Consider the following 23991-nt stretch of genomic DNA (forward strand, 5'->3'; position numbering starts at 1 on the left):
AATCCGGGAAAGATTCTTTCCCTTTATTTGGTTACCAGGTATTTCGCTGGGCGCATGGCGCATTGTTGCAGTGATGTGGCTCAGAGATGTCAAGGATGAGCTTCTCTGCGGACTGTGGACCAGTGTGGCCATATGAGCGTCAGAGGCCTGGAAGTTGCTCTGTCTGCGTGCATGTGTCCGAGTTCCTAATCTGAGTTCCTGGCAAACCATTTCCCAGGGTCAGCTGCTTTCCTCTGCCTTCACAAGCCGAGGAGATTACCACCAATGCTCTCGTTGATGATTTAGCCATGGAATTAGAAGCATGTTGGTTTATCTCCTTGCAGAATGTTGGAAAAACCTCATCCTCCATGTACAACAGCTCTTCTAGGAGTTGTAACCAATGCTGTGAGCGGCTGTGTTAATGCAGATCATGTGTGCATTTTGAATTGCCATGAGATACTTCACAGATCCTGTTAGGTGAGTTTTCCCCAGTGAACTCTGAGCACGCATGCGTGAATCATGATTCGCGGTCCTCCTTGACCCTCTCTGGGGTCTCAACACCAGTTTAACTGATAGGGTCTGCGGAGGCCTGTGGGTTATCAGTAGCAAACACAAGCTAGGCCTGCAGAGGCTGCGGCTCTGATTTAAAGCAGCGGCCCTGACCTCAGCCACACAACTTAACCTAACTCAGCACAAGCAGATGCACTGCTGTGGGAACAAATAAGAGAGAGGAGAGTGCAAATAGTCGTTCTGGCACTGAAGTATGAGATGTGAACATAAAACACCTCCTCGACTTTCAGAAAACTGGTTTGACAACATGACAACAGCTACTGTAGCTACACTAATGTAAATGTTGTCTTTAGTATCTTTCTGCATGAACACCACTAACAGCGCATTAGAGAAAGAGCTGACAGCTCAGAAGACAATCAAGCAGGGCTGCCGAGGTAAGAGCTTTTCTGCACATTATTCTGACAGGCGACATGTGACAGGCACACTGACGCAGTGATAGATAAGCCTCTTCATGTATCACAGGCTGGACATGAGCTCAGGAGCTCAGTGCCAGCTCCTATTCTAATATGCCCGCATTCATCTGAGCTCCTCTTTATTAATCATGCACTTAGCACAGAAGTCTCTTTCGCTTTCATCCTTTCTTCTGCTACCTCATGTCCTCACTTTTATCATTACAGTATCTATGGCACCCTTTGTCTCTGCAGAACAAGACATTACTAGCTGCAGTGGGGCCTTTTGATAGTCAATACAAATGGAAAAGCTGTCACATACAGTGAGATGTGTGCATTGAAGATGCAGAGGGCCTGAGAATACATATTCACAGTCTTTTCAGCAAAGTGGAGAAAGATACATGTATTACAGAGACTGTATGGTAATAGCACTGCCATTGTGGGGAGACTCGATGTCTGCCTTGGACTACACTGCCCCCTTGAGCCAGTAAGATGAACAACAGAAGTGCCACCATAACTGAGCTGCATTTCATCCAATATTGTACAAACGTGCCAAGGAAAAACTAAGACTAGCGTGCAGCCTGGCTCTGATTCATCCCAGTAATAGTTGGAGTAAGTTCATTGTGGTCAAAAGTAAAAAGTACCACAGATGAAATGTGTTGATTTTTATTCAAAAGTTACTGTCTCCAGACAAGTACAAATCAGAAAAGAGAGTGACTGAAAGAGGATGGGATAACAGACAACAACTTAGAGTGTAGGCAAGAGTGCAGAAAAAAAAAATAAAACACAGAAATGGCCAAAAGGAAGGAAACAAATTAAATTTGTATATATACACATGATCTATTAAGAATTTATACCAATGTAGTGGTAAGTAACAAACAATAAACAGTACTTTTTCCTTAAAAGAATTTTTTTACTTACATAAAATAATTAGGCAAAACACATATAGGCTGTTCATCTACTTTATCACATTACATCTGACCACCTCATGTTTCATGTTCTAAGAAGCCAATTATCCACCTTTAAACATGACTGTTCCTCTGACATGGAAGATTACTGAGAAGGTGACCTTCACAAGCATGTTTAAGGCTTAAGCATGGAATGACTACAAAATAACAACCTCAGTAGACAAAACATTTCATTAAAACTTGTGTGTGACAAATATATGTCAAAATCTAAGCTTTGTCTAGCTGCCACGGCGCTGCTGAATAACTTTCATCTTCAGTATTGTCTGAATGACTACCTTTCATGTTTGACATTTGAAATCTGTAAGTATTTTTCTGACAGGACTTTTCATGTTGAGAAAACCTTAAAGCTGAATTTCACAAGTCTTTTCATTAATTTTATCCAAACTAATTTACATGTAGGAAAAAAGGTAGAAACCTGAAGACATTATCAAGACAAAAAGAAAAAAAAAAAACAAAAACGTAAAAATACAAATTTAAAAATCTTCCTTGATGCATGGCTTCACATGCTTTCTTTTTTTTTTTTAGTTTTACTTACACATTTCTCAAACTTTGTGACTGAAGGTTGAAAAGTTGAAAATAAGAAAACAAAAAGCACATATATAAAATCAGCACCGATTCTTATATAACTTTTATTTAAAATGTAGAGATACCCATTTCAACATTATGCTGCTGTATTTTAAAAGATGTGTAATTCTTTGACTGAACTGCTTTATGCCAGAGCCCACACAGTGGCACTACTGGGATATAATCTGCTCATTGTTCAGGAGGGGGGCACACACATTTCTCTAGTAGATGGTGGTTAAGGAGTGGTCCATATCTCGGGAAAAGCTCTAGGACTTACTGCTTAACAGTGTGGAGCGTTCAGTGGACTCTGAGAATCTTCACAGCATAAAGGGATCATGACTGATTCTACGTGACATCTCACCATCTTAACCACCAGTGGTTATCAGGACCTCAAATTAGGCCCAACAACAGGGAAAAGAAACTTAAGAGATAGAGGGAGGAGAAAAAAAAAGCACAGAAACATAAAGACCTCCATCCACTTGGCTAACACGGTACAAGCAAGCTACTACAGTCTGTTTATAAATTACTACTTCACACCTGGTAACTTACTACAATTGTAAAAAGGGTTAGACAAAAAACAAAAAAATGTTTCTTAAGTTAAACACACCAATTCATCCCCGTTTCAAAAAAAAAAAAAAAAGGAAAGGAAAAAAAAAGCTATTATGGATTTTTCTTTCTTCAGACATGTCTCATTTCTAATAGGTTTGGAAGTGGCCTGTTACACTATTTCTGAACAGGAAGAGCTTACCCAAGATTATAAAAGTAAATATTTGAAACAAAGTCCTCTCTGAGCAAGCAACACTGAGTGTGGGTCGTCATTGGTCCACGTGGAGTACAAGCCAGAATTTTTTTTGTTGGTTTTGTTTTTTCTTACAGAAAACACTTCTGTTTTCGCATCTAAAATTCTCTTTAAATACAAAGCGCCTCTTCTGTAATCCCAGCGTCAAAATCATCTGGATATTAGCTTAAAACATGGACACCCCAAGGACCTAGAAAAAACAAAAAATATGCTTTAATAACCAGTTGAAAACTGACATTTAATGAAAAACATTGACGATGACATGCAAATGTATTCAATAATGAACCTTACTTTATATCAGCATCTACAAGATTTATGAAGTTACTTAGGGTATAATATTTGGCTAAAACCAAATTCGTCGGGTTGCTGAATAATTACCCATCATTGAAATAGCTGCTGCCAAAAAACAATTTGACTATTCAAAATCCAACAGGCTATTCCCTTTGATTGCATTAAATCAGTCTAAATAAAATGTAACAATGCTTTGACAGCTGCAATGAATGCTTTGAAAGCCAGTTGACAGTAAATAGGTAGTGTAACAATTCGCTGTTTTCAATAGTTTTGTTATCACATTGCATTGAGCACATTTGACTCTCAGTCTGCAGCTGCAAAATAAAATCTCATCTACAGCTACATCACCATGGAAAAGTAATACTGAGCGGAAAAAATGGATCTGAGGCAGACTTCTTCTGCGCTGGGGGCGGGTTGGTGTCAAGTTGTAAAAGCTGAGCAGTTAAGTGTGCTGCATGTCGTGTCTTTGCTCACAACAAGCTTAATGGAACAAGATGCTCAGTGTTTGGTGATGAGAAAACAGATTTCTGCTCTGATATTTTTTGTGACAATGAAATTATTCAAAGTTGACACCAACACCCTCACATTGTTCAGGGCTCTGTGCCAAGGCAGTGTCTGGAGGAGCCGTGCATCTCAAAGCCCAGTGTAAGAGCAAACCCGAAGGCAAATGGGTTTCTTCATGTTGGGACATGTTGAAACAAGAATTAAAGGCTTGCAGTACATTTTGAAATAAATACAATTTGGCAAGTTTACACAAGCAAAAAAGGTGGTTCGCAATCAATAAAAATGTTGCATTTGGCTGCAGTGTGTGCAGGCCGGCCAGCTGAACTTGTCTAAATGTTTTGCACAGCCTCATTGAGCGCTCCAAATACAACACGCTTGCGAGTGGTCCAGCTAATGTGACTGGTAACAAGCCATCTATTCTCGGTTTACTTCCACACAGCTCTACTAATTTTAGCACAACTGTTTACTTTGTTGGAGGAAATCACAAGCTGTCAGCTCTCACTGTGCCTCACAAGCTTCTCCAGTTGGCCATTACACAAACACACCTGGAGTCTCCGTGACTATGCTGGTATTCGCTTGCTGCACTACATCTAACGGCCGTCTATGGACAAACTAGAAGTTGGAGCATGCCAGCGGCCTCGTGGTAGCCACCATACAGCGTGAAGCAGAGCTAAGTGACAGAGTGCAGATGCTCCTTACCGATTCATCCATGATAGAAGCAGGGTCGAAGTAGTCTGGCTTGAGCTCAGACCTCTCACGACGGTTCTTAGAGGGTGGCTGGAACACAAAGACACGGCATTTTGAGCAGATACTCCAGTTACTTTGCTCTATCAGCTGCTTTGGTAGGCAACCAAATAATATTTGAAAAATCTTTACCCATACTAAAAATTAGGGGTGTACAATACTGAGAAGAAAGGAGAAAACGCTCTCATATGATGGATTTTTGAAATATGCATAACCATATTAAAAAAGACATAATTTCAACAGATATTAGCAGCACTGAACTCCTGCAGCTGAATTTGGAAATAATTTATCAGACAAGCAACGAGTGGAGTGAATTTAAGAGAATCTAGGGCAGTTGTTCAATTTTGTGGTTGATTCATCGTGACATGTGGAGCCCTGCTCATTGAGTGCAGCATTAGCGTTGGCATCCAAAATAGACAAACGTCTCACATAAAATTTAGTTCTGGCTTTATACTCATCATACATGGTTCTGTGGTTTTGCCATAAATGGTCAAATAAATTAGTCATGTTGCCTCAGGTTGTACCAACAGTTGCAAGGTGCTGTCGACACAGTACATCTTTCATCATCTTTTTAAAAAGCAAAACAGAAAGCAGATATGCGCTTCCCCACAGCCAACAATTCCTTTTGATGATTTCCTCTTTCTTGCTCATTTTGAAGTTAAAAGCAGAAATCAACACAAGCTGTTCATTATCAATTGTTGTGTGCCAAACAAATCTGTCTTTTCTTAGAATAACTGTCTGGTTGTTCCCCATGCAGGGTATTCATGAGAAAGCAGTAACCAAAATATAATTAAATTAGGATGTATTATGGACTTAGTCATGAAAATCTAAGTTGCTTAGCTGAGCTAATAAAAATCATACCTAAATGGAAAAACTGAGAAAGTCTGGCAAATTCTGGAAACTCTCAGGCCATATAATAAAACCGCAGTATTTTGCCAGGGATGCTCAAATTGATGAGTGCTGAGCTGCCTTACATTGCACTGATAAGAAAGATTGGTGGTCTTTAAATCTTCGGTTTCTTCCATTTTTCACGGTTAAAAATATTTTTGGGATAGTTTTTCCTTGTGTGAATCTAGAGAATAATAATAGAGGGTGCTGTATGCTGTACAGACTGGAAAGCCCCTTGAGACAAATCTGTCATTTCTGATAATTGGGCTATATAAATAAAATTGACTCCCATTACATAAAATATGCTTTCATTGCCCAATCTCCACCACACTGGTAAGTGTTGAGGTAGGTGTTAAGTGTTACGCCAGTAAAAGTTCTTTTGTGAGGCTCCATGTGAACTGAGGCTGAAGCTGCTGACTGCCTGCTGCAGGCTGGCAGGGTCTTTGGGCTGCTACTTCTTAGTTGGCAGCCTGAGATAGCATGCTATGAACCAACAAGGCTTACTGAGAATTTCAGGGCTTTTGGAGAGTTCTTTGGATTTCAGAGTTTTGAGGTTTTGAAAGTATCTTAGAATCACATCAGATTTTAAGCAACTGTTTGTTACTTGACACTGCATCCAGTATTGTGACTGCATAATAAGACCACGATGAGTCTCTAAATGTAACATCTGGCCTTAATGTCCTACAGCCAGACACTGATAGAAACAACAGCAACTAATGTTGCCTCCAAATGGAATTTTACGAGGTGTCCAAAGGAAAAATGTAAACCTAAATGTAAAAATGTCTTTTAGCTACGTGTGTAATTTGATCTTCTCAGACAGCCTAACTGTTCAGTGGGGTATGCTGGGGGGACTGAAGGTGTTCAGGATTTAAAGCATACTGTATTTTGAATGAAGCACAAATTCCTAAACAATGAAATCTGTTGAATGTGTATCTTACCAGATCAATGTCCATCGTGTCAAAGTCCATGCCTTCGTTGAGGTCATCCATACGACCCTCAGAAGACATCATCACATCCTCCACAATAGGCTCTTCGTCTTCCTCCATAAGCCCAGTGCCACGCCGACTGCAAAAACAAACCATTATACAATTATGCAAACAGACATTTAAGGAGGTTTTCACAGGTACCTCTATGTGCAGGTGTGTGTGTCTTACATAGCATGCTGCAGATTGGTCCTGAGCTTAGCATAGTTCATGGCTCTTTCCTGCTGCTGGCGTGCCTCTTCTTGCTGTCTCTGGGCCAGCATCCACGTCACCTGGGAACTAAATGCACAAGAGCACATTCATTAGCAATGTTTTTAATACATTTGGTGATTTAAATGGAGATACCACAAGGATGTCAGACACAACTATATGGATGGCCCACTGGCCTGGCGCCTATGAAAAGTCAGGTTGGAGAACTAAACTAGTCAGTCACTGTCCCAGGAGGGCCAACACTTGGCAGGCTGTTAAGTACAAACATTTTACTGCCCTAGAAATTAATAGCACGCAAATGGGAAATTACATTGAACCCTGTCCTAATGTATTTTGGCTCATATTCCAGTCTTCTGATCCCATTCTATGAGAATAAGTGATCCACTGAACTGAATGATGGGGCCTGGATATGGGCCTAAATGTATAGTATTCATAAAATCTTGTAAGAAGCATTAAGATGCAAGGAAATAACAGATTATTAAAATAAAATGGTCATCAAAGAGTTTCCGAAATGATGGGGCAAGACAGCAAATGAGGAGGAGAAAAGTTCATGTTTGCACGGTGGAATTTAAAAGTGGAATAATATGCCTTGGCACAAGATGCAGTGAGAGGTTCACTGTGTGCACTGCAGGGCTGAAAGACTGAAATGTCTATCTTAATTATGACCCCCCAAAAGAACGTTTTTAACACACATTAAAAAAGGCACTTTACAAATGATGGAATGATGTAATAATGACATAAAGGTCCCAACAACTTTCACCTCAAACATTTGTCTGTGGAGCTTTTGTTTTCTGTGGTCTGGCAAACGATGACGTTCTTGATAACTGCGACGCTCTAACTGACGCCATTGAACTGAATAAGAAAATCACAATATAAACTAAAAAAACGCGCATCTTAAAAGCACAGCTAATTTGTGTTATGTCTATGGAAGACTTAGATCTTCCACAGTGAAGCTGTTTTTATTTAAACTTGTTAAACATATCTTGTATGTACTGAACCGTGACCCCCATAACGTGTATTGTACCAAACTGTGAACTGACTGCATGGTTACCCCTCAGGAATGTAACAGTCATGCATGCATACTTGTAATCCATGGGTGTCTGGTGGTGCTGAGGCGTCTGTTGATGGTGCTGTGGATGTTGGTGGGGCTGCTGCTGGTCATGAGGGAGGGGGTAGACCCCCATGAAACTGTCATCACGACTCCTCTTAGGGTCTCGCATGGCAGTGGAGGTGAGGTGGGGGGACGGCAACATGACTGGGGTCTGCATGCTCTGCTGCCACACTTCGCTGCTGCTGCTCTCCTCTGGAAAGGAAAAGCCAAAGTGTTACACCTGGACCAAGTTCCCAAAATCCCTTCAAAGTCCCTGAACTATGAACAATGAGTTTCAACACATAAAGAGATTACATTTAAATTTGAAATTCTCATCGAGGCTAAATGATTAAAAAGTATTGATAAGTCTGATGTTATTGGTTCTGCTGCTTCTGTCGGTGAAATTGAAACATTTGCTAATCCCAAACCAGAAGAGAGATCTCTCTCAGAGCTTGGCATATGTGTGAGGCCAGCTATCTCTGCCTCTCTCTCCCCAACGCAAATACACAGAGAGACACTGCTTCAAGTGCCTATGGCAGAGATAACTACACGATGCTCATTGTCACAACTGTCAGACTGTTCGCTAATGTTACAGGCTATCAACATCTCAGCAGTGTAGTTGCTAATTTTTATTTTTGGTATTTCAGTTACTACATTATAGTCTGAAAAAGTGATTTGTTCAAAACAATACTGTTGCTACTCAACAATGTCAACTTCAGTTAATATGAGAAAAATAATTATATATATAAAATCTGTTCTCAATCTGTTTCATTTTTCTCTTAAAAAGAATGAAAAGAACCCATAAGAGTACTGTTACTGTTTAAGTACCTGATCAATAAACAGGACTGTAAGAGCAGCAGTACCACTAAAATTTTAACGATACCCATCCCTAGTCATAAGCAGATCTTCAGCAAACTCACAGATACACACACAGACACACACATTTAAGTGACTCTGTGTGATTGGTAAGGATCAGTTTGACTCTCTCCTACCATCTGCTGTTTAATCTCCTCACCCATCAGCCCGGCTGAATGAGTTAGGCTGCTAGGAACGCATTTGGGTTAATCTGGGCTCCAACCCTGCTTTTGTAACATCATTACTGGGCTGGGATATAATGTATGTGGTTATCATGAAGACCTATACTCAGTGTGTTTGTGCACTGGCAGGTGTTGAGGAGTTTGAGCTGACTGCTTATAGTTCAACAGAAAACTGCTGATTTCCCAGTTGTAATGTTTTAAAACATTATGAAGCTACCATACTAAAGTGCCCGAACATACAGGCAATGGGCATTTTTCTGTGATTCCTGAGTGTCCAATACCTTCTGGCAGCTTCCTCTTGGCTGCTGAAGTTCCAGCTGTAGCAGCAGGAGGCTTGGTCTTCTTGGAGCGGATCGACGAGCCTCTGCTGGAGTAACCACTCATCACTGACATGGTATCGTCATCACCGCCAGCCTGCAGGGAATTCCTGTAGGAGATGAGTGGGAGCCAGCAGTCCTCTCGCTGCAGTGCCATCTGGAATGTCATGAAGCGCTCCAGGTACATGTGGCTGAGGAGAAGCAGGAGGTCTTATAGACAAGATGTACAAACTCTGCATCCATGCGTGCAGAGAACAAACATTACACACAAAATCAGGTGCACATTCCTACTGGAGGCCACACATCAACCACTCACGCATCGGAAACACCAGTTGCACCAGTTGTCACAAACACCTGTTAGACTGAGACACCAAAGCCCCCACCCCACCCCTACCCATCAGCTCAGCAGAAGAAAAAAAAAAAAAAAAACTTACACAGTCCTCTTGTCTTGTCTCATAAGCTTGGAGGAGAACTCGCTGAGGATGTCCAAGAAAGCCAGGTTTAGGGGAGGGCCTCCTTCTCCCTGGGGACTCGGCTCCTTAAATGCAAACTCGATACCATCCCTGAGAGACGCGCAGAGACACAGAGGAAGAATAACACACTGTGAGCAAAGAAAAAAAATGTACTTTTGTGCACATATTTGAGTCAAATTTTAAACGGAAATCGAATAAAAACTGAGGTTTAAGTGAAGTAGATTTTGATGTGGTAAGACATGTACTAATTTACTCAGACCAGCGACGTGGGTCACATGGTACATTTTTTTACACCTCTAGGCCACCGGCAAGCCTGTCTTAACACTGACAGACGAGATTTCATACCAATATTTAATCATTTTAATTTGACTATTTGTAAAACAACCTTTAGGAGGGAAGAAAAGCTTGTTAACTCTTTCAATGAAACCAAGGACATTATGGTTATCACTCTAAAATCTTCATGAATGCTGGAAATTAATCTGATTTTGTGTTGATGATGAAACTGGATTAGTATGTCAAGTTAGAATACTATCTTAACTAAGCAGGTTCCAAATCTTACAGTGCAAACAAGTCAAGACATCTGATTCTTACAACCACACCCTTAATAAATTACTTCCTTCTAAATAAATCCTAAGCAACATACCCCGCATCACTACTCCCAGCAGTCATGTCACTTTTAAAGTTTGAACATTACTAGATGGAAACAAAGCACAATGTTTAGCCTGTCTTCCATTACTTTAACACCTGTTGCATACCCAGAATATCCAATTATATAGTGTACACATATGGCGCACAATTATGGGGGATACCCAAGCTAACACAGCAAATGTGCATATATCGGCTTTCCTGAAACCTGGCTGAGATTTTAATAATCTAATAATTTAATAATTTTGCTCTTTGCATCTCTTCTGATGTGCATGGGTTCCTTATATTAAGTATGGAACAGATCATTTTTTCTAGCGTTATTGCTCTTCTGAGTGTTTCAACAGTCTAAATGTGTTTTTACATGTTTTTGTGCAACACTTTCATGCATGGAATAGGCAAAACTGCAACATTTAATCACTTAAGCCTCTCCAAAATCCAGAGGAAAAAATAACATGGCAAGAGGAAGCACAGTATTTAAGGAGTAATTTGTCTAACATGACAGTTCCCAGATGCGAGGCCAAAAATGTAAGAGGAGCAATGCAATGAAACGAGAGCAGAATGAAGCCTTACTTGTGCAGCATAGCAATGGCATCTCTGGTTTTGACTTGGTCGAGACCGAACGTTAGAGAAAAACGACGGGCCAACTCTTTGATTCCGCAGAATGCAGAGGAGGAGCGATCAAACCCATGACCCAGTTCAGACAGCATTTCATTGAACAGCTAGCAGGAAGAGATACATGCAACAACAGATCAACAATCGCAATTAAATAAAACGTCAGAAATACTGACTGAATTAATGAGTGAGCAAAAGTGTGTACACCGACCTGCTGCAGACTGAGGATGAGTGTCTTGGCACACTGAATCTTGTCGATTTGCCGAGTCTTACTCATAGTCTCCTTGATGATATCACCATAATCATTGTAATACTGCAAAGGAAAAAAAAACAACATTACGGGGACGTGAAAAACGATCTCTGTATATGTGAGCTGATTAATGTGTCATTCATGTAAGGCCAACTATCCATTAATTCGTGCAGCAGCAGATGTGTCTGTTCAACACCACATGTTGCTCCTGCACAGTCCTTCTTAGTGACGAGCTATAATATACAACAGCATTCTTAAGTTCAACTTACCCTCATGTACTGTTTGAAAATGTCGGCTCCAGTCTTCATTTCTACTACACAGTAGATGATGAGTTTACAGTAGGCAGCCAGGAGGTTTCTCCTCTTGTGCAGAGCTTCAATCTTCACTGCTTCGTCGTCCTGTTGTCCATCTGAGATGAAGGCAAAAAATTATATATATATAGCGCTTCTACACTGGCTGATAAACCATCCTTTTACTTGCTCTCCTTGCCTAATGGAGCTGAAAGTAAAAGAGCTGCTAGAACTGCAGCTTTGCATGTGTACCTGTGCTATTTGTGTCATCGTCCTGGTCTATGAAGACGTGGTTCAGGATGAAGGAGAGAAGTTCAGATTGCAGTGAGTCCTCTGGAGAGTAGACCAGGGGCTCCAGGTGTTCTCTGCCTCCGGACACCATCTGGTGGCTGAAGATGAGTAGGAGGTCACAGAGTATTGTGAATGCCTGTCGAAGAAAACAGAAAGAAAGAGAGAAGGAAAAAAAAAAAACACACAAAACGTTACAACGTACAACAACACAACATACAGAACACCTTACAGCTCCGTGAAAATCTGACTTTTCACATCAGTTGTGAGGCACAGGTGGTTATATCAAAGACCTTTCCATCACATATGAACAAGGAAAATAGAGGCTATGCAATGAAGTCACCTACATCCTGTCTTCCCACTTTGAAGCTAAAGAATCCACTGCAGCTGAAATGAAGCCAACCCACCTCAGCAGAATTCAAAGGTTTTATCACCTTCATTGTTGATGATCCTCATTTTACACTTTTCTTTTGCTTTGCTTTTAAGCAACTACTGCTGCTACACATGTCGAGGTTGTTATTCTTGTGTGTGTGTCACCTGTTCTTTGACAGCTGTGTTGACATTGGTGAGGTAGCGCTGACACATCATACAGAATGCCCTCATCTGCTTCCTCAGGGTCACCAGGTCATCCTGATTGGGGGGGAAAACAAATCACAGTTTTTCAGTATCACACTTACACCTTTTGCAATTCAGAGCAGTATAGAATAGGGAAGTTGGCTTTAGGAGACATCACCTTCCTGGAGCTGCCCTCAGATGACTTGGCCAGGTGCCACAGGATCACATAGTGGGTACACTGCAGTGAGTGGATGACTATCTGCTCAAAGAATGAAAGAATGAACAAAAGCAAGAAGGAAAAAGAAAGAAGAGGGACATAATCCCAGACAGGTTAATATTTATTAGTATTAACAAAATTTGACAATTTGAGGAGTCATAACTTCACTTGTGTATGTTTAATAACCTGTTCAGGCATGTCTCCATTCTCTATGCCCGTGTTGAGAAGCTTGAAGTTGCTGGTAAAGAGGTCCCACCCCGACAGGTCATGTGCACTGCAACAAATTTGAGAACATCTCAGTTTCACACTCAAAGGTCACAGGAGACATGAAGCGTATGAGGCAACAAGCACTCCAGAAAGAATAAATTCCATACTTGTGAAATGCTGTGATCCTTTTTAGAGTTGACAAAACCTGATAAGCATCATCTTCATCAGCATCTTCACCCTGGAAAGAGATTTTAGACACTGCGATGAGTTTTATGAATCAAGATATCTATTCATCTGATAAAGACTGAATCAGATAAAGACTATATCACCTGAAACAGATACAAATGCAAGTTTTTCAGATTATTCAGATAAACTCCAAAGACATACTTCATCTCTTAACAGATTGAGAGTGGAATGAAGTCTTATTTTCTGATGAATCAAAGTCTGAACGTACAGTGACAATTTCATTCGAGGAGGTGGTCCACAAGAAAGGTTCTGACACAACACATAACAACAAAAGGCAAACGTGGCAGTGATAACATTTTAAGAGGGTAAGACCTGCATCACCGAAAGGGCAATGAGTATGAACATGCATGTTTATGAGTGCTGATGCATGTGTCCTGTCACTCCTACCTCTTGTAGAAAATCCTCCAGTAGCCTGTTGAACTTGTCCACCAGCTCATCCAGCAGCTGGGAGCGGGCAATGTCCACCCTGTTAAAGATTGTGAACTCCTCATTGCAGAGGGCATGGTAAGTCTTGGAGCAGACCTCTAAAACTTCAGTGTCTGTGTGCTTCTCCACAATTTCCCTGATCTGACGCAGCAGGGATTCCAGGTGCTGGATTACAGAGAAAAAGTGGTATATCGTTTGAGATGACAATGAGAAAGATTAACTATTACTATTATGTTAAATTAACTAATCTAATTTTTCCTTCTTTGCCTGGCATGCCTTACCTTCTCCAGACGCCCTGTGGTATAAATTTCCAGGTCAAAGAACTGAGGCAGCTGCAACAAGTTAGTGACCTTCTCTGCATCCACAGCATACTGTAAGACAAACATTCAACATGATGATTCTCATGTATGAATATACACCTGAAGCCAGAGGGCCCGCAGAGGAGTTCTTGTCAAGTACAGGGAGTAGATGTTACGAACCTTGGCCAGTAGAGGGGGCAAGGCCACAGCAAACAGCTCTGTCATTCTGGTTCTGTCATCCAGCTGAGTCTTCTTCTCTTTAGCAGTCATTACCTGATCACAGAAGTTAGAAGTTAGATGCCTCACAACCACTCTTCTACTCTTTAACATTTAACTTCTTGTAAGGTTTACTAACCAGACTATTTCTGCTTTAATTTTCTGCCTCAAATATACATTTAAGGACAAAAGCAAGCACCAACAGTTAACACCAATAAGAAATAAAAATCTACACGTCTCCATTGTAATGTCTATTACACTGACAGACGATTCATCCATTAACGTTAATCTTTCGTTGTAATGTCAGAATTGGTAAATACAGTCCAGGGGGAAAATAGCTGCACATCAGCCCTTTACTGTGTCAAAACAAGCACAAAACATTGCAGCATATTCAGCAAAATCATTATCATTAACAACTTATTTCTCTAATATACTCCACAAATACAATCTATCGTGCTTAGAAAACAATCATTTTAAGCTACAAAGGTTGAAAAACAATCCAATACCCACCTAGCATTTATAATGGCTTCATCACAGTTATGTAGAGACAATCACTGTGCTGTTAGCAGGTCTTTGGGTTCATCTTGCACTCAACCAGCACTAAAGTGATCAATTTTCAACACAACTGCCATTATGACAATTCCAGGATAGCCGGGCCCATGTTAGGAAACACCAGAACTATCCTTTAACCAATCCCGGTCCACTATTGAAAGTGTGTAAGCCACTCTTACCCTCTTCCCTGTGCCTCTTCCAACAGGTGGGTGGCATTCAGAAGCCTGACGTACAGTGCACAGCATGATTTCAATCAAGGCTGTCTCTTGTCTATCTGTAAGAGCTAGAGAAGAAAAACACCAAAAACACAAACAAACATTAGTATCAGAATGATCAATGTCATGTTTGTGCTCTGAACCACATATAGGCCACACAAGCTTGCAGGAAACCAGTGGCATACCTTCCTCTCCTGGCAATGGGTCATCAAGCAGTAAGCTGATCATACACTCCCAGTCCTTCAGTAGCTCTGCACCACATTCCCAGAGGGAGTCCACTAGGTAGGCTGCATGCTCATGGAGCTAAGGAGAGAGGTATTGACATAAATGAACGATGGATGAAATGCTTAAATGCTGTCAAGGAAGACAGAACTTGTAGCCTGTGTGTGACAGTAAAGAAAAACAGTGTGATCATATACCTCACTCTCCAGGAAGAAGAAGACAGTGGTCTTGATGAGGTTGGCATTGGGGCTTTGTCTGCCTCTCCTCTTGGGGACACCTTCCTCCTCTGGTTCCCGCTGGCTGAACAACCTTTGAAAATATTAATCATTAGTTGGGTATTGCACAGAAACAACCCCTCATAATCCTCCAATCCTCCAGCAAGAGGCCAGCAAAATGAAAACTTGATAGATAAGAAAAGATTTAACACTTCAACAGATACCGGTCATTGGACAACTTCTGAGTTTCAACTGAAGTTAACCATCAAACCTTTTTCAACAATGTGTAGCCCTTTATAAAAAATCTTAAAAGTAACTACAGACCAGGGAGGAAAGCAGCACTTATTCTGCCCTCTCTGATCCAAAGTCTGTTCTAACCCTAACCGAGCATCGCTGATACCTGTGATTGGGTGCATTCAGTTATGTGCGCTGTTGAACCTGTAACCACACCCAACAATGATGTCATTTCACAGCAGCAGTGACAGGTTTAACCAATTTTGTCGGTTAAGACAAGATTTCAGGTGATGTTAAGTTACTCTTTAAATTCTCACTTGTCCCCTCCTGTGTCTCCTTTGTAACCTGCCTCAACATTAGTTTTCCTGAACTCATTCTGCGTGTCTCTGTCAAGTGATAAATAAGGATGTGGCTAAAATTCAGTGATAAGTTTAAGTTGGGCATACTTCTTAAAGAGGAATTCTCCAGCTGCGATGGCGACAGGTCTGTGTGCTGAGTAGACCAAGTGATAGACACTCTCACAGTCCTCAGGGGTCAACACCTCATCCGTGCTACTGCAGAGACAAACACAAAGACTCAGTCAACTAAAGGTCAAAAGTAGTTACCAGTAGCAGATATGTACTTGACGCAATTCTTGAAAAGTGTGTACAAGGGCTTGCCGCGACGTACAGACTGCCCCACTGATATGTGACAAATAGCGTGGAAGTTGCACTTATCAAATACCATCAAGCACGCGGCCACTTACTTCAACACTAGAGTGAGTAGCTTGATTGCTTGTACAGCAACATCGTACTCTTTGTCAAGAGTCATGGAGACGATACGATCCTGTGCAAAGAGAGGGATGGCAGATTCCATGAGTTACTTGGACAGAAGCATCACTTTGGTTATTGAGTCAAATTCTGTCAGTTCAATTTCCGATATATGTCCATTGAGCCCCATGTCTGTAGCTGTTAAAAAGCGTCAAACAATAAAGTTGGAGCTGTTGTGCACAGGTCGTCCAGCAGGTGGTGCTAACCTTGAAGCGACTGGTGAAGAGTTCCAGTCGTGCATTGAGTTCTCTGTTGTAGTAGAGACCCTGCAGAGCTGTCAGACACTTTAGACGTACCTCGCCTTGCTGGAGTGGAGAATTAGGAAAAAATCATTGTCATTCATCCAGTTCATAATCAGAGTAAGCAGCAGGAATATGTTTTTAATCTACGTCAATCATATATACCATGATGAACAAGGTTTCTCAACTGATTAAAACTGAAAACCCAGAGCGATTTTCCCATATTTACTAAATATCTGAAATAAACCAATCTTAAAATATCAGAGAGAATTTAATAACTAAGATGAATCTATTTTGTTTTTGTTTGCCTATTAGGCCTGTCAATCAATGCTGGAATCACAGGAGGTTTTAACCTGGTGTTCTGACTTTGTGGTTTACACTTTGCAGTTGAGCCACTGATTGTACCTTTGACAGAACGGCATGCCCACACCGGTGTTTTTGTATATTCTGGCTAATTAGACATCTCCTCAGATTGATGTTGTGCACTGCTAAGATGCAATAATAAAAATTGACACTATCCTACACCAACAGGTCAACATTAAGTGAAAACTCATGTGTTGGTGGACCCACCTTATCATGCATCGTCCATCCAACATACTTCAGATAGCTGTCGTTGAGGAAGGCATCGCTATAGAGTTTCATCCAGACTCCAATCTCTTCTATACAGATTGCCCTGATTTCTGCTATCGAATCACTGTTAAAACATGATATTATTATTTGTTAAACAGAACACATGAAGTTTTCTAGAGCAGCATCCACAAATATCAAATATGACAACTGATGTGCATTATCTGAAGCCATACCGATATCGGTGAACAAACACTCCTTTGAAAATGGCATTCATCATGTTTTCAATCTCGTCCTGATTTTCCTGGAGCTGAAATGAGGAGCAGAACAAAGCATATGAGTCAATATACGTGGTCAAACATAAAGCCTACCTGGAAAGAAGTATGAGTATGAGGTGACCAGTAGGCATTGTTAACGTAACAAGACATGTGACAGCCAACTATGCCACCACGCTGTGGTGTGGCTGCACAGTGAACTAACAGATGGATGCCCAGTGGGCCCTGCTGTTATATAACCTAATAAACTGACAATGCTAGCTGAATAACACTCAGCACTAACACGGTCACTGCAGGTCTGCCACCTACAGAGGTGTTGCAGTTCTAAAAATGGAACAGATTTATGGTCACAAGTTAGAGCAGCTCACAATTATTTACTTTTACACAAATGACTTTGACTGTTTGGGTTCACTTGGGTTGCAGGGCAGCTGTGTGCAGGCGCCTTTCGTGATTTTCCTAAAGAAAATGGCATGTAGGAGGATGTAACTTGCATGTTGGGCAATGTTGCAGTTCTGATTTAAAAAAATATAATAGTTGCTGAATTCTGGTTCAAATTCTTACATAAATTGAGTATAAAAAGAAGAGCTGCCAAAGGGCTGAGTGATATTTTTATTAGATCATCTGTCAATGATCTGTAACAGACATTGATACTGTGCAGGAAGCTAGACTTTGAAAACTGGGTTATGACATTTAATTCTGCGTACAAAACAAACTTGCAGTCAATGAACGCTGTCCCGCTTGCAGATTTCTTTGTCTGGCAGGAAATGTCATTTATTGACTGACATAACTGACTAAACATGTTTGAGAAACAGAAGTTGGTCTATGTTTTCTGGAGGAAGAAAAAAAGTCCTCTGCTGTGTTGTTACTAACTCTCTGCCTCCAACAGAGGAGAAAACCCTCTCTACTGCAACTCTACTACTCCATAACTCTGCATGGACATTTATTTTACTTAAAGATCAGTGTATACGTCAGAGAAAGCACACTAAAGGGTCTGTAGTTGTTGAATGATCCAATGTGTATGTTTGTCTGAATGCAAAAGACGAGCACTTCGGTCAGAGATGTTTTCAAACAAATTGCCAAGTGTCCACCCTTACCTCTTTGCGTTTCTGCAGGAGCAGCTCCAGCCTATCGTTTGCCCTTTTGGCCACCATTTTATTCCTCTCTGCCTCATACTGGCGCTGGGTGTTGTCCATGTTGATGCTCAGGTTTAGAGCTACATTCACCAGAGCTGTCATCAGCTTCATGGCTGCCAAAAAAATCCAAAAAGTAATATCAAGAAATAAGAAACAACACACAGCACTAATCTTTACTTGTAATAATCCAGACTTGCTAACACCATCAAGAATGTGAGTGTACCCAACTTGCTAGTTTGTGTTCATCTACAGTGCCTTGGATGAGCAACACAAATGAAGCCCTGGATAAAATGAAATCTTTAGGTAACCAACTTGCACTACAGCATAAATTAAAATGATTATGTGCCTTTACCTTAAAGGCAGAGGAAATATGGGAAGTTTAGAAATGTATTTGCAAATCTGTTATCCTTTTCTTTAACTAATCAGACCTTGCATGGAGCCGTGTCGGAAATTACGTTGGTTTAAAAAAAAATGTCAGATGAAGAGTAGAAATCAATCTGCTTTTAGCTGCATCAATACACTTAAAGTCACATACTTGCAGCAAGGAATTACTATTAAATAGTATATTATCTAAAATAGCTCTACACCAATGAACCACTCCAACCAGGCAGCCAGTGCAGACACTAAAACATAAACACAACAAAAGCAAGTTACAGGTGAACGCTGACAGGTAAGGACAAAGATGGTTTCCTACACACAATACGTGACTGTTGAGTGGTCACACCACCCACATGCTCAATTATAACTGTTGCTGTAAAATTTACAATGCAGTTGCATCAATAACATTGTCTGTGTGTTAGCATGCCTCTGCTTATAGTAGAGCCCAAGATCTGCCTTCGGCATTTTATTTCAGCAGGTAAATCCACCCATGTTTATTTGTTATTTGTGCACAATGACAGCAACGGTAAAAGTGTAAGTTGCCCTGCTCCTCCAAGTGCAACAAAATTAAAAGGGCTAATGAGGCAAAACAAGTGGAAACACCTGTGCAGAGGTGTCATGGGTATTTAGTGGCTGAATCAGTGGTTATATTCATTATACCTTTTACTTATAATAGTACAGATTTTTTTTTTTTTTTTTTTGATCAGCTAAAAGCAGTTTTACCAGTGACAGTCTCCTGCAAAAACATAAAACATGCTGACAATATAAAACTTCACAATAAACAAACCAATAAAACCTACACCCAAATACAAGTGTGGTTACCACAATTCAAAATGTTTGAAATCTTAATCAGGAGAAAGCAGTGGTCAGCTGTACTGATGCATTCATACGTTTACTCTTCAACTGAAATCCCACTGAATAATCATACTTCATCCTACAAGAGTGGAGCCCTTAAAACATGTGAGAGCCCTAAAATTAAGCATGTAGAGCAAATATTGTTTGGGGGGTATTGTATCCCCAGACCCAACCTGGCTGGCTGTATGCTTATTGAGTATATGCCAGTTATTGCAATTCAGACCTGACATTCGAATATGCCCCCCACAGACACAGACAGTTCATCTTACCTGCCAGTGTTGAAGTGTGTCTGAAGGCTCGGACTTGGGAGTCCGATAGTCCGGTGAGAAGGGAGATAACTGTGTCCATCATGTACTCATCATAGATGATACTATATTGACACTGGCGCACCAGCACCGAAATGAATTCACAAAAGCTTGACTTAAACTTCTTCCACTGGGGCCCTGCTATGGTTAGAGGGTAGTCACCACTGTCCTACAGAGGCCACAGAGGGAACAAGATCAGTCAATGCAGCAACAAAATGCAACTATCATTTGTTGTGAAGTCTTCTCTGCAACAAGTTAGCTTCTACTTTTAGTTAGTTAGTTCAATTGTACTTGGCAAGTAAAAGAATTCTAAATACAATCCTTAATCCAAAATGACACTTAGGAGGTTAATGGAGAATATGGTAATGATTATACTGGAAAAAGTGAAGTTACCTCATCAAATTCCTCTGTCATTCGTCGAATGATCTCAGAGTTCTGCATGTTGCGGAACATTTCTCCACTGACCACACCTGATAAACACAGAGAAATGAGACAGAAGGCAATTTACTAAACAGTGAAGGAGAAAAACTCTGCAAGAAGGGAGCACCAAGATTAGGGCCAATCATGGAGCAAGGTCACTCAAGCTGACACACACATACCTTTACATCCTGAGCACTGGATGAAGAAATTGATGAGATCTAGTAGAGCAACATCTCTGTCATGTTTGTAAGACTCAATCCAGTCATCAACAACAGACTGCGGGAAAACAGAATTTAAAAAATCAGAGATCAATTAAGAATGTAGACCATTCTGCTTTGCACACCACTGAAAAAAAATGCTTTTACAATGTGGCGATCTCAAAGATCTTGCCATTCATACCTGCATTGCACTCCTGCCCAACTTCACCACCTCAAACAGCATCATGTTTTCCATGCCATTCTCCTGGTGGTGGCCATTTATCCGGCCTGCTCCCTTCCCTCCTTTGCCTTTCTCTCCTGCTGCCTTCTTCCCCTTCTTTCCACCCTGGAACAGAAGACCACAAAGAATAATTAAGTGTGTAAAACATTGCAGACATTAAGAGAGAACAAAGCAAATTTTATAATTTTATATACTTGGAACAAATACCTAAAAATAAATGACACAATATTGCATTATTTGACAACAATGTCCTGATCCAGGCCAAGTGCACAGAGCCATATGTGCTTTGTATACCTTTCCTTTAGTTGGGGCTGCAGTCCTTCCATCAGGGTCCTCTGAGAAGTCTGTGTCTGAAGAGAATCGGGTGTCTGTGTCCCTGGTAGACACAAGCAAATTTTAAAATGAAACTTAATATCAACCTCAACCTTTAAACTTAAGCGGAAGCAAACACTTACTGAGTATAGGAGAACTCTGGTGGTATTTCTGGTGCTGCTATCATTTCTGTAACATCTTCTGGATAACTTCAACTTATGACTGGCTTGGGATCCTCAGAAAATACAAGACAGGAGAGGTTGCATGTGACCTAGAACATGAAACAGTCATTTAGAGAGTCACACATACAGACCTAGTCCAGATTTCAAACACCAGCAACAATAAATGCTGTAAAACCAAACATCAAATGTGTATATATTTGCTGAAATCACATCCGCTGTAGTGAGCAAATGTTTCTTTGATGTCTTTCAGAGAGGGGAAAAAAAAAACGGTTTCACATGGTAACAGGGGGCGGACACAAATGCTCCTGTCATGCTCAGCTGTGTAGCCATTGGCTACCTCTTTTCCTCTGCTCCCCTTGGTTTACAGACAGCGTCACGCAAGCAACATCGAAGTGTCTTCCTCAATGGCCAAATATGGAACTGCCCTATACGCCCCATACAGGTCTCAACCAATCAAAAACCAGTATCAACATCAACAAGATACTGCAGGCCACAGAGAAACTATGGCATGGTTGTGATGTGTAAATTAGTTGCACATACATCAAAGGGGAAGGCAGAGGGAACTTTCGAAATCTGTAGTTCTTGTACGGTAATTCTGAAACAAATGGAAATGTCTCTTTAGCAGTTAGGGATGCCAATAAAAGCACGGTGGCTGTACCATATACGATTACAAGTGACATAAACTTGATTGACTGTTCGGTCTTGAAGAAACAAACTTAAACTCCACCCACCATATAGCCCCCTTGGGTGCAGTTGGCAAGTCGTTCAGTCCTAATACACGCAGTGATGACATACAAGTGTGTCATTCTTAAATTGCAATTGCATTTATGAGTAAACTTTGAAGAAAACTGTATGACATACATCTGATGTAGCATTAGTCATGGAATCCTCTCTATCAATATCACACATTATGGGCCACATTATGCCGGATCGTACTAAGCACATATTTTATACAATTAATATACAATGATCAACGTCCCAGTCTCCCACACAGTCCATAACACAGTCAATGTAGCCCCATGCAACATCAGCACTATGTATGAGGTAGTTACGACTTTGTGAGTTTTCACTTATTTTGGATAATTTATTGGTTTACAAATGTGTTAACGTGCCCATTTCCTTGATAGCGAGGGGATAAGTCGCTGCATGATAAGATGACGGGATTCTATGGGTGTAGACTGAAAAAGTGGCGCCAAATCGCACATAGTATCTCATAAACGTGTTACTGCGTAGCGAGACTGGGCGATCTTAGACAAAACGAAACCGTGAAACCCAATAGGATGGATTCGTGTAAATCAACTATGCCACAAATCACCGGCTCAGTTCCCTCCAACACCGCCGACACGGCTACGCTCTTCGTGGGCTCCTGTCAAAATCGACGCCGGTGCGCTGCTAGTGCTAGCGCCACTAGCTAAGCAACCGAGGATTTTGGCGTCTTTTTCCAAGCGTCAGCTGGTTGAAATCTGATAAAGTAAGCATGCAATACTCAGCGCGAACAAACTGCTATTTACCGAACAAGAAGAGCCACAGACCTGTCCAATGCATTATCATTAGATACCGAGAACACGCCAGTATTTACTAACGCTATCGTACTCGGACCATAATAACAAAACAACGCAAGCCTACTATACGAGCGCATGCTAATCTTTGCTGGTACACAATAACGCTACTCATTACGGTTTGCAAAGACAATAACTCCCCATTATCTACACATCAATCGTATCCGGTACTTGCCCGAATATAAAGCGGATAATTTAGACAGATGTGCTACAATTAACGAGCTAATAATAACTCCCAGTAGTTAGCTATGCTAACAGCTACCGCTAACGTTACCTAAAAAAACATCACGTCCTTGCGTCCTCCATCTTGCCTCGGGAGTTCCAGTGCCGAATTGCATAAGCAACAAACACTTTGTTTACAAATATATAAAGTGCAACTAAGTCGCTTGAAACAATAAAACGCTTCTTTCGGCTACAAACTAAATATTTTGCGTTATTGTGTCCAAAATCCAGTTCGTTAGCTTGCTAACAACCGAAGTAGCCATGTACCGCGAGCTAGCGAAGCGACTGGGTTCAGGCAGACATCCGCGCTCTGGGTTCATCTAGCGCTAGCCTGGCTAGCTAGACGGCTAGCAAAATACAAATCAACTAACTTCCAGATAGCTCTCCGCCATTTTACAGCTAACTTACCTTGTTGTGAAATGTAGTCCCGGCAGAATCGTAACTTTTACTATTCTTATACAGCCTCCGTCTGAATTCCACTAAATTCCTGTAAAAAGAGTTTAAAAGTCGCGGTCAGAGGCGGTTTCGGACGTTCTCTCACCCCGCTTGCTCCGTAGTTCGGTTTGTTGTTTCGACGACCTGGGAGGAGGAAATCCTGGTGCAGAGCTACCACCTAGCGGCCACAGTACCCGCATTAGATACACCGTTGCTGAGCTGACATCTAGTGGCCACTTGGAAGTACTACATCTTAAGAATGCCACTTCTGTACTCCGTGTTCTGTCTTCTCTTACAAGCTGTTGTGGTAAACAGCAGAAACAAAATTAAGTCCAGAAGTCTGAACTATTTTGGTACAATACTGACT

The 23991-nt window shown here is 41.1% G+C and overlaps 1 protein-coding gene across 3 annotated transcripts; it reads right to left on the reverse strand.

Moving 5' to 3' along the window:
- Positions 1 to 1588: 1588 nt before the first annotated feature.
- On the reverse strand, positions 1589 to 23797 carry stag2b (STAG2 cohesin complex component b). Of its 3 annotated transcripts, none has more exons than XM_070962047.1 (34): positions 23598 to 23797; positions 21370 to 21497; positions 21209 to 21290; positions 20876 to 21019; positions 20656 to 20752; positions 20450 to 20526; positions 20021 to 20225; positions 18480 to 18631; positions 17347 to 17420; positions 17114 to 17237; positions 16511 to 16609; positions 16241 to 16320; positions 15942 to 16049; positions 15244 to 15355; positions 15010 to 15127; positions 14789 to 14892; positions 14022 to 14114; positions 13824 to 13913; positions 13504 to 13707; positions 13038 to 13108; positions 12850 to 12937; positions 12625 to 12705; positions 12429 to 12521; positions 11856 to 12030; positions 11583 to 11722; positions 11275 to 11376; positions 11022 to 11170; positions 9768 to 9896; positions 9298 to 9524; positions 7973 to 8192; positions 6851 to 6958; positions 6635 to 6761; positions 4764 to 4841; positions 1589 to 3459 (listed from the first exon to the last, which is right to left on the reverse strand). In XM_070962047.1, the coding sequence occupies exons 2-34, from the start codon at positions 21411 to 21413 to the stop codon at positions 3436 to 3438; spliced, it is 3819 nt and encodes a 1272-aa protein (XP_070818148.1). In that variant the 5' UTR covers positions 21414 to 21497; positions 23598 to 23797; the 3' UTR covers positions 1589 to 3435. The 3 variants fall into 3 exon arrangements, with proteins under 3 accessions (XP_070818148.1, XP_070818151.1, XP_070818149.1); XM_070962050.1 differs by having other exon boundaries at positions 21370 to 21461; positions 23598 to 23789; XM_070962048.1 differs by having other exon boundaries at positions 23731 to 23767.
- Positions 23798 to 23991: the final 194 nt, after the last annotated feature.

The sequence above is a fragment of the Chaetodon trifascialis genome, chromosome 5, assembly GCF_039877785.1.
Source record: "Chaetodon trifascialis isolate fChaTrf1 chromosome 5, fChaTrf1.hap1, whole genome shotgun sequence".
NCBI classification, from domain to species: Eukaryota; Metazoa; Chordata; class Actinopteri; order Chaetodontiformes; family Chaetodontidae; genus Chaetodon; species Chaetodon trifascialis.

Bases quoted from the DNA above. Each gene is read 5' to 3' on its own strand.
- stag2b (XM_070962047.1), bottom strand. From the start codon at position 21,413: ATGATAGCAGCACCAGAAATACCACCAGAGTTCTCCTATACTCA. The intron at 12,938-13,037 runs GTATGGAATTTA...AATTTGTTGCAG, and splicing joins AGGATCACAGCATTTCACAA to TGCACATGACCTGTCGGGGT. The intron at 6,959-7,972 runs GTATGCATGCAT...TTGTGCATTTAG, and splicing joins CAGACACCCATGGATTACAA to TTCCCAGGTGACGTGGATGC.